Source organism: Zalophus californianus, chromosome 8 (genome assembly GCF_009762305.2).
Source record: "Zalophus californianus isolate mZalCal1 chromosome 8, mZalCal1.pri.v2, whole genome shotgun sequence".
Lineage (NCBI taxonomy): Eukaryota > Metazoa > Chordata > Mammalia > Carnivora > Otariidae > Zalophus > Zalophus californianus.
Genome location: NC_045602.1, coordinates 51,034,850 through 51,048,398, shown reverse-complemented (window position 1 = coordinate 51,048,398; position 13,549 = coordinate 51,034,850). Strand labels below are relative to the sequence as shown.

The 13,549-nt window shown below is 34.2% G+C and overlaps 1 protein-coding gene across 7 annotated transcripts in view; it reads right to left on the bottom strand.

Moving 5' to 3' along the window:
• The window catches only part of EXOC6B (exocyst complex component 6B), a 610,253-nt gene that overhangs the window by 295,644 nt on the left and 301,060 nt on the right, over positions 1-13,549 (bottom strand). For all 7 annotated transcript variants that reach the window (XR_003524522.1, XR_003524523.1, XM_027620966.2 and 4 more), the window contains 5 exons: positions 13,419-13,539; positions 3,855-3,926; positions 3,052-3,149; positions 1,245-1,350; positions 280-389 (listed from right to left, as the gene is read on the bottom strand). Coding sequence is in view for 5 of the 7 variants with exons in the window: in XM_027620966.2 (XP_027476767.1) it covers positions 280-389; positions 1,245-1,350; positions 3,052-3,149; positions 3,855-3,926; positions 13,419-13,539 (507 nt within the window). In the remaining 2 variants the exon portion in view is untranslated. The remainder of the gene's footprint in view (positions 1-279; positions 390-1,244; positions 1,351-3,051; positions 3,150-3,854; positions 3,927-13,418; positions 13,540-13,549) is intronic.

The window sequence follows — 13,549 nt, the reverse complement described above, 5'->3', positions numbered from 1 at the left end:
TTTAGTGACTTCTCACTAACAAAAAAAGCATTGAAATGCAAATCTACAATGAAACTAAAGACTAAGCAAAGTAATATAAACAAAAACAAATTATTTTCAAGTTTCCAACTTCCCCTCTTACCATGACTATAATATGGCAGATGCCATACTGTGAATGGCTAATATTAATACTTTCAGAATCAGAGCTGAAGGGGTTATGCAAAGGTTTTCAGAATATTCATGCACGTTAAAGAGTCACAATCTCAACATCTGTTACATTTCCACTGTTTCAAAGCATACCTTAGGTGAAGATCTTCCGAAAACTTCAGGCAGGCATAAATAAATTCTTTAATTTGGTTGTAAACTTTTGGCACAAATTCAGAGAAAGGAAACTTTTTTGGAAATGGTTGCTATAAATGCAAGAATGAATGAAAGCAAGTCACAAACCAACATACGCTAACAATATTTATAAATTAATTAAAATGCAAAAGGAATTAACAACCTCAAATTTAAGGAAGTGTTTCCAAAAGTTTCCTGATGCTGAAAAGAATGAGATATAAATTTAAATAAATAATAATTCAAATGTCTTTCAACACATGAAGGGCCAAAAAAAAAAAAGCTGTGGTAAGTATTCAGCAATAAAAACGAATGAATTATTGCTACATACACCAACTTAGACAAATCTCAAAAGCATCATGCTGAGTGAAAGAAGCCAGCCTCAAAAGGTTACCTACTGTATGATTCCATTTATACGGCATTCTTGAAAAGGCAAAAGTAGATGGATAGCAACTAGATTGGTTGCCAAAGGCTGGGGGTTAGGGTTGGGAGGAATTAATTAAAAAGGAGCAGCATGAGGGAACTTTTGGGGATGATGGAACTGTTTTGGTATCATTATTGTGGTAGTACGTATATGACTCAATACACTGTCAAAACCAATAGAATTATAGAGCACGGGATAATTTTTAGTGTATGTTTGGGGAGAAAATGTCCTAAAACTATAATAAAAGCAAGTATTTCAAAGTATAAACAACATTGGAACATGCCCAGCAATACTCCTAACACTTCAGAGGTGAAAGGACCCTCAGGTCATCTACTGATTCCCAAAACAGGAACTTCTGTTCTTCTAAAGCCCCAAAATCATTCTCTGAAGGTGTTGTAGAGGTCTAATGCATTGAGTTGGAGGAAGTGCCTTTAATGAAACTGATAAAAAGAAAACTTTTAGAGGATGCCAAAGCAAACAGAATTTTTTTGTAAAGTACTCTTACCTTTTCCAACTCTGTATCTTGGAATGGGAACTGTCCTACCACCTTTTTATACATTTCTTCACTTGTTACTGGTATAGGACTGTAATTGTCAGAATCAAGTATGTTTCTAGAAAGAAAAGGAAGGAAGGAAGGAAGGAAGGGTGAGCCGGTTAATCACTGTAGTGATCACAAGTAATTTTCAGGTAAACTCAAATGGTTGCATGTATATAACCACCAAAACAAATGTTTTCCAGTCCCTAGCCTATTCCCCTTCTGCAATGAAGCTATCTATTTCAGGTAAAAACATCTTTAACAGAAGACCAAAAGAAAACTACACTCTGAAACAAAGGGAACACAATTATAAACATAATCTCATAGGATTTAAGATTTTTAAATGAGACAAAATTTCATTGCAACATGTAGAAGTCATAAGGCAAACAAGTAGTAAACAACAAAAGACTGTGTGCTTGGAAAAAAAGCAAAAAGGTTCTATTTGGGGTTTTTCTGCTTTGTTTTTAAAGAAAATATATTTGATTATGTTCTTTAATACTGTACTAGATCTTCTATTCTAACTTTCAAAATTGGCAGATGGGGAAAAGTAACTTCTATAATAAATCCAAATTATATTCATATACTTCATCTACTGTTCTGTATTAAGGATGAACTTCATCCATAGGAACTGGCTCCTTAACTAGACTGGAAACTCTCTAAAAGCAGAGACCATACTACCAAAATCAAAATCAAATTTACTGGAGGGATCGGATCGGACACTCTTTAAGACCATGGATATACGATGTTATTAATTTTCAAGGTTCTTACAGACATAATCCTCCCATAAATACAACTGTACCATTAGTAAGATTAAAGGAAAAATGTAAGATCTTAAAGCTAGAAGAATTTGAAAACGGGGTAAGCTGATCTGGGGACAGGGTCTTGCAATAAAGCAAGAAGATCACTTTAAATAAAAAAATAAAGGCTCAAAAGGAGAAGAAACTCAAGTGATCTGACATGGGTTGCGTGCCAGGCAAACAGTCCAAGTAGATATTTGTGAGTGCAAGGTATAACAGGGTAACTCTCGTATTATTGTATACACAATGCATGATGCAGTAACTATTTAAATAATACACTTCAGGGGCGCCTGGGTGGCTCAGTTGGTTAAGCGTCTGCCTTCGGCTCAGGTCACAATCCCACGGTCCTGGAATCAAGTCCCACGTCGGGCTCCCTGCTCAGCGGGGAGCCTGCTTCTCCCTCTGCCTGCTGCTCCCCCTGCTTGTGCTCTCTCTCTCTGACAAATAAATAAATGAAATCTAAATAATACACTTCAAACACTGGATTGGAATAGGCTTCCTCTCTAAATGTCGAGAAGGAAGAATGTGAGGAATCACATGAGTAAGTCTTCAAAAAAGGTTCCAAAACTCCTAAATTATTCAAAAGGGCTCAAAGCTACTACCCTATAAGTGAGCTATTGACTAGCCATGATCTTCAAAAAGAAAGCCAAAAAATATATTAAGAAGACACAAAATGATCTGAATGGTATGAACTAAGGTATCTGACATTTATTCAAGAGGGGGAAAAAAGCCAAAATGGGGTCTGGGGACTCTCCACATAGCAGACATAATACATTGAGATCAGATATCTTGGGAACTTTATTTGGGACATCTCTACAATTTGCTTGAATTCTGAATCATAATTTGTATCACAGCTAGAATACGTAAGCCACACATACTTGTTGCTTATTTATCTGAGAAGCCTTATGTATAAAGAGACACTAGCACACATGCACACGTGTACACATACACACCACACAGGACTACAGATAATTTCTCACCTGAAGATACCTGCCCACTTCTTTAGCAGAGTTTCACTATACTGATCTCTGATTTCTAACAGCATGTCAAAAAGCTGATTTACAGGAAAACCATACACCTGAAACAAAATAAGAAAATAACTTCATTTTATAGGGTGATTTTTTTATTAGCAACATGAGAGAAATCAGGCACTGAATTATATTATCATTCAATTTAAATGAAAGCATGACATCAGCATGTTTCATTCCCACCTAATGTCCAGTGCTTATCTCTCAAGAATTAAAAGATACATACTAAAATATTTAAGCCAGTCAGAAAAAAAATAGAAAGAAGAAATTTAAAATCAATATATACTGGGTACAGTGTCCACTAAGTTCTCCCTGCAACTCATCATGTACCCTTAGCAAACTTCATGAATAGTGAGAGAAATTTGAAATGCTACCCATTTCTAATGCTATCTTATTGGATATGATTCGTGGTTCAAATCAACAATCATTATTCAAGATACTAGTTTTAAAAAACTCCAAAATCACTCAACAATTGTATCTGAATTAAGGACATTTTAAAAAACTAAGGTAGTGAGTGGTTCAATTAATTGACTTGGCTCTGAGCAAAAAAAAAAGGGACTGGAACTATTTATGAGAATATAAACTGGTCAAGGTGATGACTAAGAAATGCTATAAAAAGATAAGATCTAGCTCTAGGAAAAGAAGAAATACAACTAAAAACTAAAAGGCATTTATTCAAGCTGGGTAGACAAGGAAAAGATCTAAAGCTGATGAACACTAATCTAGGTAACTCTTTGTAAACAGAAGTCACAAACCTGAAGTGTGTCAGCAAAAAGCACAATGAGGTTCTTCAAATCTAACACGAGGTTTGGATCAGAGCAGTAAGACTAAAGGAAATAAAAGACAATGAGGAAAAAACATCTTAATTATTAAAAATAAAACTAAATTTTTAATTCTTTCATTGCTTAATGCTTCACATGGTAAAGGCTCTCTAGAAAGGGTCTAACCCTTTCCTGGCTCAGAATGACAACAGATTTAGCAGGGAAAAGATGAGTAGAGACTCCAATAAATCATGATCTACATTTTTAACAGCTGGAAATTTAAAAAAAAAAATCTAAATAATTCTTCAGTCAAAAAAGAAATCAAAATTGATATTGCAGATTATTTTAAAATAAACAATATAATACTTGATATCAAAGCCTATGCAATGTGCCTAAAGCCATTTCAAAATACATTTATATTTTTAGAGGCAAACAGAAAACACAAAAGACTGAAAATAAATTAAGCACTCAACCCAGGAAGCTAACTCAAAAAGCCAAAATAAACCATAAGTATACGAAAGATCAATTCTGATCAAATTATAAGCAAAAATTACATAGAGAAGATATGAAAGATTTGATCAACGAAACCAAACGCTCACTAAAAATATCAATAAAACAGACAAATCTCAGGGAAGCCTGATTAAACAAGAGAAAACAAAAGTAAAGAACACAAGGAATACAAAGAGAAAATAAACATAAATACAGAGGAAAAGTTACAAAGTCTATATATAATCTCTTATCAATAAAACCGAAAATTGAAATGACATGGAAGACAGGTTCTGTGGGCAGGATTCAAAGATGTATATGTCACTATGTGAAAAATGTGGAATTTTGATATTCACAGTCTCTTGATTACAGTTTGGTTCCTTCCCCTCTACTGGATCTCCCAATTTCTGAAAGGGGTGTGTTGAATTCTCCCACAATGGTACGGTTCATCAGTTTCTTATTACTAACAGTTCTTGTTCTATACATAATGATGCTTGCTTGTCCTCTATAAAAAGGCTATTGGAAACTGATAAATTACTGAACACTACCTCTGAAACTAATGATGTAATGAAACTAACAACTCTGTAAGTTGGCTAATTGAATTTATTTTTTTTTTTAAAGATTTTATTTATCTGAGAGAGAGAGACCTAGAGAGCACAAGCAGGGGGAGAGGGAGAGGGAGAAGCAGACTCCCTGCTGAGCTGGGAGCCCGATGTGGGGCTCGATCCCAGGACCTGGAGATTATAACCTGAGCTGAAGGCAGATGCTTAACCATCTGAGCCACGCAGGCGCCCTGTCTAATTGAATTTAAATTTTTTAAAAAGGCTATTGTCTTTTTGGTGGGTTAAAACTAGAATAATACAAAATATGCCTTTCTTCTCCCATTTAATAGTTCTATTTGCCTTGGAGAATACTGCCATTTCTGCTCCTCTTACTTTATTTTCACTCTTTTTAGGTCATCATAATGTAAGCAAACTATAAAACTGCCTCTTTGACATTTCCTGTGATTGCTGACATGTTGAATCTATTCCATCTTATTTTCAGTTTTCTATTTACAATGATTTCTTCTTTCTTTTTTATTTCATTATTTTCATTGGATCATAGTTCTTTTTAATTAACTTACAGTAGTCATTAAATAAGTTATACACTTTCTTCCCACTGTTTACATGAAATAATCCGGAATTTTCATTTAAAAAAAAACTTTTTAAACATTAAGTCTCCTTCTGTACATGTTCTTAAAAGCATTAAACTTCATAAATAATCAAATATCAGCTAATTAGATTTATCTATGAGTGTTACCCATTTTTTGCACACATTTTATTTAATCCTATCCCATTTTATAATCTGGATTTTTCATTTTTTGTAAAATACCAATAAAATAGAATAAAGAGTAAACTTTGAATCCTCATATATTTTAAAAAGACTTTCTTTTGCCCTCAAACTAAAATGCGAAATTTCTAATGTCAAAGAATTATCTCTCATCGTTTATCCTGCTTGACACTCAATACAGCCTTCCAACTATAGGAATCCAGTCTTTCCTCATTGCAGGAAAATTTCCTTCTTTTAATTCTTTAATTTTTAAAGTCCCCTCCTTTGTGACTATCCTTTCTTTCTAAATCTCTATTTGATATAATCAAAAAATTAATATCAGGTATCCATCCATGTTTCTTAACTTTCCTTTCACATTTTCCATCTCTTTGGTTTGAAGACACCATATTATACACTTTCTATCTTGGGTGGCCCCAAGAGGCTGTCAAAATCAAAGTTCAAATTGTCTGAACTAACAAGTGACCTCAAGGCAAGGAAAGCTTAAGTGGTTAGCTTATCTCTCTAGACTCTCAACTTCCCTGGATTTGGCTTGGTAATTCCTTAATATCCTTACCAAGCACTTGAGAACTACAGAACATTTTATATGGTATATAGACAAAAATGCAGCATTTTTAGTAGTTTCCAGCTGAAGGGTTGGTATAAATAACCTAGTCTCTTATGTTCCTAAAACCAGGAATGATTATTACTTTGTAAATTTTTCTCCTAGTCCATGAATTATTTGTATTTGCTAAAGAATGGCTATTCTATTTACTGTTATCTTCTATTTGATGTAATTGGTTTTCCTCAAATATTTTATGACTCTTGACTGTTCATGTTTTCAAATGAAGGACTAGGTTGATTAGTTGATTAGTATGGATAACTTGCATGGGTTTTTCCTCTGTAAGTTTAAGTCTGTTTCCCAAGAAAGTGACTACAGGCTCTTTGTAAGTGGGGAGAGGGCACAGAAGGGGCGCAGATGAATCACTTCCTTCAAAAGGTAGCATGAGAGAACTCTACTGATCATACTATTGTCTCTTTACATAGATGGTAAGGTTGGGCAAAGGAATTGGGTGAGCAGCTGGCTGGCTAGGATTTTTGGAAAGTAGACCTCTAAATAATTTCTTTTATGATTTCTCCTAGGCCCATTCCTGCTCATTGTATTTGTTAACTCTAAATTTAGAGTATTCCTAGATTCCATTTGGAAGAATATCTCCTACTTTGACAGTACCTCCCTCTACCATATTTAATGTAATATTTTCTTGTCTCGGGTTTAGTTAATTTTCTAATTTCGTTTGTTTTCTAAGTTCAAAGAAATTTTTCAAAACTTCTGGCCTACGGATGGTACTTTGTAGAATTTCTTTCTATTTTGTTTTTCCCCATGTTGTTTGGTTAGCAGAACTAGAAGACAAGTATACTCAGTATACCCTTTTGACTCAAAAAAACTTAAAATATGTGAGGGGGATGAGTGTGGATATGGCATGGGTGTGTGTAAAACCGCTATCACAGTACACACTCTTGTCTACCTACCACATAACAAACTAAAATATCCAATATTTAGTATCTGTAAAACATGAGGTTTTGCCACACAGTATTACGTTGTTCCATAATTTTTTTAAAAGATTTTATTTATTTATTTGACAGAGAGACAGCGAGAGAAGGAACACAAGCAGGGGGAGTGGGAGAGGGAGAAGCAGGCTTCCCGCCAAGCAGGGAGCCCAATGCAGGGCTCGATCCCAGGACCCTGGGATCATGTCCTGAGCCGAAGGCAGAGGCTTAATGACTGAGCCACCCAGGCGCCCCCATTGTTCCATAATTTTGAGTACCCTTTCACTATTATCCCCTTCAGTATTATCAGATGATCGGTTTATCATATTACCCTTTCAGTATTATCAGATGATGCTTATCATATTATTAAAAACTATATTAGCAGATCTTCTAATATTGAACCATTCCTGATACAAACTTTTCTTTGTATTAACAAATTATATTTTAATATACTGCTAAATTTGAATTCCAAGAGAGATGGACCATGTAAGATCTCTTTCATGTTTTGAAATCAGCATTGACAATACTATACATATTAATACCTGAAATACTGTTGCTTTCAAAATGTTTCTAATTTATGCAATTACTAATAATTCAATCAGAAAAAGAGTAGTTTAAATGTAACATAGAATGTTAGAAAGATATATAGATTTTTGATAAACAAGTAACAATCATTCAGATACAGTGTTTCGTTTTGAGATCTGTTTTGATGTTTGGGTTGCTCTTATTTTGGCTTGCTTTGCTGGGTAATATAATACAATAAATAGTGTCATGAAACAGAATTAACATTTGTGGCATCAATTACTCTTGTCTCATAATAAATAAAATGATTATAAATGTATATGATGCTGAGTTATGTTTTAATCGCCTTGTTGAGATATAATTCCCATACCATACAACTCGCCCATCTGAAATATATAATTTAATGGCTTTTAGTTTTTATATATTCACAGACATGTGCAAACATAACCACAGTCAATTTTAGAACATTTTTTTTACCTCAAAAAGAAAATGCAAGTTATTTAAATTATCCTCCTAGCTACTCCCAGCCCAAAGCAACCACTAATATACTTTCTGCCTCTACAGATTGATGCTGAAATATTGGGAAGAAAAAACGTATTTTGTTATGTATTCTTTAATTCAAAAGAATACACAATAGATCTACAAAGAACAGCTCCATTAAGATTAATTTTCTCCATATATATACATTTTAATCACCATACTTGGAAAGTATCCTGCTCTTCCTGACATCAAATTCAACTGCATGAGGAGGAAGAGAGGACAGTTTCCTGCTAAGTGTATCTCTCACATCCTCAAATGTGTAAGTCACAGAGAAAAAGGTATGAACCACTGCTTTACAAAACAGAAATTACTTGGAAGAAATCTAAGTTTTCTAAAAAAAAACAGCTTTTCCCAGAATATTTTATTATTCCCAAAATAATAAAATTGGTGAAATCATTGATATGGACAAATATCAATTTGTAATTGCATGAATGTAATTGCATAAAAACATGAAAGCAAATAATTGAGAAAAATACATGTATTCCTGGTGAAAAATACCAGATACTGAAATATGTCAATTAATTCCATTTTAATTTACAGATTCGCTGCATAATAATACTATAGTTCAACTGGGGGGGAGGTGTTTTAAGCGGTGAAAGGGATGTCACAAAGTGATTCTCAAATTAATCTGGAAGAATAAGAAGAATGTAAATGGTTAGCATATACTAAAAAGAGGATTTTAGAGAATGCACATGTTCTAGGAAATGATACCATATTACTATATCAATTATAGTAATCAGAACAATGTTGCATTGGTTCAAGACAGAGAAAAAGAAGGAAAGGAAGGGTAAGAATCATACAGCCAGCAACAGAGCTTAGTATTTATAAAATATATTATTATATGATAAAGGTAGCCTCCAAAATATGTTGGGGAAAAAAACAGATGTTATGGACTAAATATGATGTACCCCCCCAAATTCCTACATTAAAGCCCTAACCCCCAGTGTAGCTATACCTGGAGATGGAACTTAGAGAGATATTTAAGGCCAAAGGAGGAAGGGCCCTGATCTGAAGGGATCGGTATCCTTACAAAAGGAGCAGGTGACACTGTGAAAAGGCCAGGTGAGGACATGGTGAGGACACAGCCATCTGCAATTCAAGAGACAGCCCTCACCAAAACCAACCACATTGGCACCCTGATCTCAGACTTCCAGCCTCCAGAACTGTAAGAAAATAAATTTCTGTTGTTTGAGTAACAGTCTATGACATTTCATTATGGCAATCTGAGCTGAATAAAATGAGATTAACACAGTAATGTTATTAGAAGTGATGAGTCGTTGTAAAAAATAAAGACAGAATCCAAGGAGCGCTTGGTTGGCTCAGTAGGTTAAGCACTAACTCTTAGTTTTGGCTCAGGTCATGATCTCAGGGTCATGAGATCGAGCCCAGTGGCAGGCTCCACGCTCCGTGTGGAATCTGCTTGGGATTCTCTCCCTCTCCCTCTGCCCCTCCTCCCACTTGCATGCATGTGTGCATGCTCTCTCTATCTCTATCAAATAAATAAATAAAATCTTAAAAAAAAAAGAATTCAACCTCACACCCTATACTAAAATAAACGTTTTATGTCTGTGATATATACATAAAAAAGTAACTGTACAGAAATACTAAAATCAAATATAGACAAATAATTATATATTCTTTGCAATAAGGAAGACATAAGTTGTCAAGTTAAAAATCAATATATTTACAAAAAATTTTAAACTTCCGTAAAGCCATGGAAAAGAAAAGCAAAGTCAGAGACATGGGAAACTATGAAAAAATATTTGCAACCTACATATTAGACCAGAGATTAACATTCAGATTAAAAGCTAGCATCCATGTTTTATTAATAAATAAAATATTTTTAAACTATTAAAATATAAAGGCAATGCATATGAACAGGAAATTTTAAGAAGATATACAAATAACTAAAAACGTCTAAAGAGAGTTTCAATATCAGTATTAATCAAAGAAAAACATGTTAAATTAAGATATAATTTCTGACATATTAGATTAGGAATGATTTTTTGTTTTTAAACATAACTTTCTGTGAAGTAAAAGGAATAGGGAAATAGGCATTCTAAAAGACAACGCTCAGGGGTGCCTGGGTGGCTCAGTTGGTTAAGCGACTGCCTTCAGCTCAGGTCATGATCCTGGAGTCCCAGGATCGAGTCCCACATCGGGCTCCCTGCTCAGTGGGGAGTCTGCTTCTCCCTCTGACCCTCCCCCCTCTTGTGCTCTATCTCATTCTCTCAAATAAATAAAATCTTTAAAAAAAAAAAAAGACAATGCTCAGAGTACTAAATGATAAATATTTTTGCAAAGCAAATTACAATATGCATCCAGGGCCTAAGAAGTGTACAGATCCTTTAACTCACTAATTTGTCCTAGATAAATCTAAGAATTTATCCTAGATATAATCAATTGTGCAAGAATATTTTTATAAAAATATTCACTGCAATGTTTACAATAGCTAAAAAAAAAGGGCCCCCAATTTTTTTTTAAAAAGTGAATTAATTATTTTAAACAATACATTCCTACAATGGAATATTATGCAAGTAAATATTAAAATTAATACAGATTGATTAGACACAAAGTGAAAACCATAGCTGGTTTCTATTTAAAATACATATTGTATATATTGTGTTTTCATACACAAGAAAAAGAATCTTTAAATTTACATATAAGAAAGCTAATGATAATCATGCCAGGGATCATGGCCAAAATTTGTTACTATTAATAATCAATATTTTCTATCTTAGAATAAACATGTTACCTTTATAAAATAAATATTTACATATAAAAACACATTATACTAAGGGAGAAGGTAAGACATTAAAAAAATGATCCTAGGACAATAGATACACTATTGCAAAAAAGTAAAATGAGATCGTTAATCATTTTTCAAATAAAAATAAATAATAAGTGGTAGTATATACATAAATGTGTAAAAAAAAAAAATCAAGCCATAACATAGTTACAAGACTTTTTTTAGTCTTGGAACAGGCAGGAACTTTTAAAAAATATTTTTAAATTTGCCAGACTTTGTTATGACAAAAGAGTAAAATGATAAAAATGTCAGATGAAGTCCTAGGTCACATATAAGCAATGAGAGAAATTTTAAAATAAGATAGATATATAGGGGCGCCTGGGTGGCTCAGCTGGTTAAATGTCTACCTTCAGCTCAGATCATGATCTTAGGGTCCTGGGATTAAGCCCCATGGTAGGCTCCCTGCTCAGTGGGGAGTCTGAGTCTTCCTCTCCCTCTCCACCCCACCCCCCCCGGCTCATGCACCCGCTCTCATTCTCTCTCTCAAATAAATAAAATCCTTTTAAAAAAGGATAGATATATAAAGAGGCAAACATTTAACATGTCTAAATACCAAAAAAGAAACCATAAATAAAAATAAAAGGAGAAAAACATTTGCAATGTATTCAATGACATATCCTCTTTGGTTTCAAATGCGTATATTAACCAAACTCCTACACCTTGTCACTTGGATAGCACAAAGGCAAAGTAATCATATTCAAAGGCCACTGATGACCTCCCCACTCCAACCATCAAAGGGAAAGAAACCATAAACCTAGGCATTACCTCGATATGCTTTTAACCTTACCTTTCACATCTAATCCATCAGAAAATACAATTAATCTTACCTCCTAAAAATCTCTCCAATTCATCCACATCTCTCCATATCTACTATTGCCCTTGGTCCAGCTATCATCACCTCTTGCCTGAATATTAAACTATCCTATTAATTGTTCTGCCCATATCCTTTCCCGTCACTCATCCATAATTGAGCCAGAATGGAAATCTGATCTTCTCACTCCAATTTACCCTACCCCCACACTGATCACATACACATTCCATTCAACCCAGTGCTTAAAGCATCAAGTATGTCTTAAATAATATGACATCTATCTACTTTTTTATTTTTACTTCATACCATGCCTAACTTTCTACATTCCATGTTCTACCCACTCTGAACATTTTTCAATTCCCTAAAACAGCTACAATCCCATCAATTACAGATTTTACACATGGTATTTACTCAGTAACACTTGCTGATGAAGAGATAAGAAAGTTGAAGGATCATGGATAACTTAAGTTTCTAGCTGGCACAACTAGATGGATATGAGAGCCATTTACTGAAATATTCTAGATGCTAAATTATCTTCTATTATTAAGTCCTCACTAACATTCCTCGAACAGTTCAGATAGAAAAGTACCCCCAAAGTCCCTGTACTACTATCTCTTATACCTAGAATTCCCTTTTAATTGATCTTTGCATAAAGTGACTCCTTGATATTCTGATCTCAGAATGCCGCTGCTGATCAACCAATCAAAAGCAGGCACCCTAAACTATCACTGTTTTAATTGCATTGTATTATCACTATCTGATATTCTTATTTATTTGTTTATTGGGAACCTCCCCAATCAAAATATAACTTTCTGAGAGCAAAGATTTTATCCATCTTGCTCACCGTTGTATTCCCATTGCCAACATGTGTTAAAGAAATATTGAACAAATGATTAATTCGGAGCCAATATTATCTATCTGAAATAAAGTGAATTATCATCAAAAATTCATGCTTTAATAAAATATATCAAAATCATGGGAACTCATAATTAGGTAACTTACTGATATAAGCTTTTTTTTTTCAAAAAATAAGAATAAAACTGTGAACTCCAAGTCAGTATTAATTGGCATTATAGAAGGCAATTTAGGGTAGTGGCTGAGAATATGGGCTCTGGAGTCACATGTCTGGAATCGAATCCAAGCTCTACCACTTACTGTGTAACATTAGGCTGGTTACTTAACCTCTCTGAGGCTCAGTTCCCCAGACCATAAAGTAAATATAATAATAATACCTACCTTATGAAATATATATGAAGTACACACACCACCAACTCCCAACACAGAGAAAAGATTCCAATAAATGTCAGTTGTTGGGGTTTTTGTTTTGTTTATTTCTTACTGCAGAGAGCACCCAAAAAAAGTGGGCTCAGTGTTAGAAAGGATGGCAATTTGAAGTGGCTACTTCCATATGTCTTTGAAAGAGAGAGCTCCAAGTAGGTGATTCCACACAATACATACTTTTAATGCAGGACAACACTGACCAGTATATAGATAATCAGCAATAAATGAGAACTTCTCGCGGGGGCTTCTTACATACCGAGTGGGTTCGGAGTGCCGCAATGGTTTTTGAAAGTGCCATTTCCCAGAGTTCATCAATGTAGGCTCTATTTACTAAGCCCTGGGTTGTATGTAAAATGTGATCTTCAACCACAAAAAAGCTAAGATGGA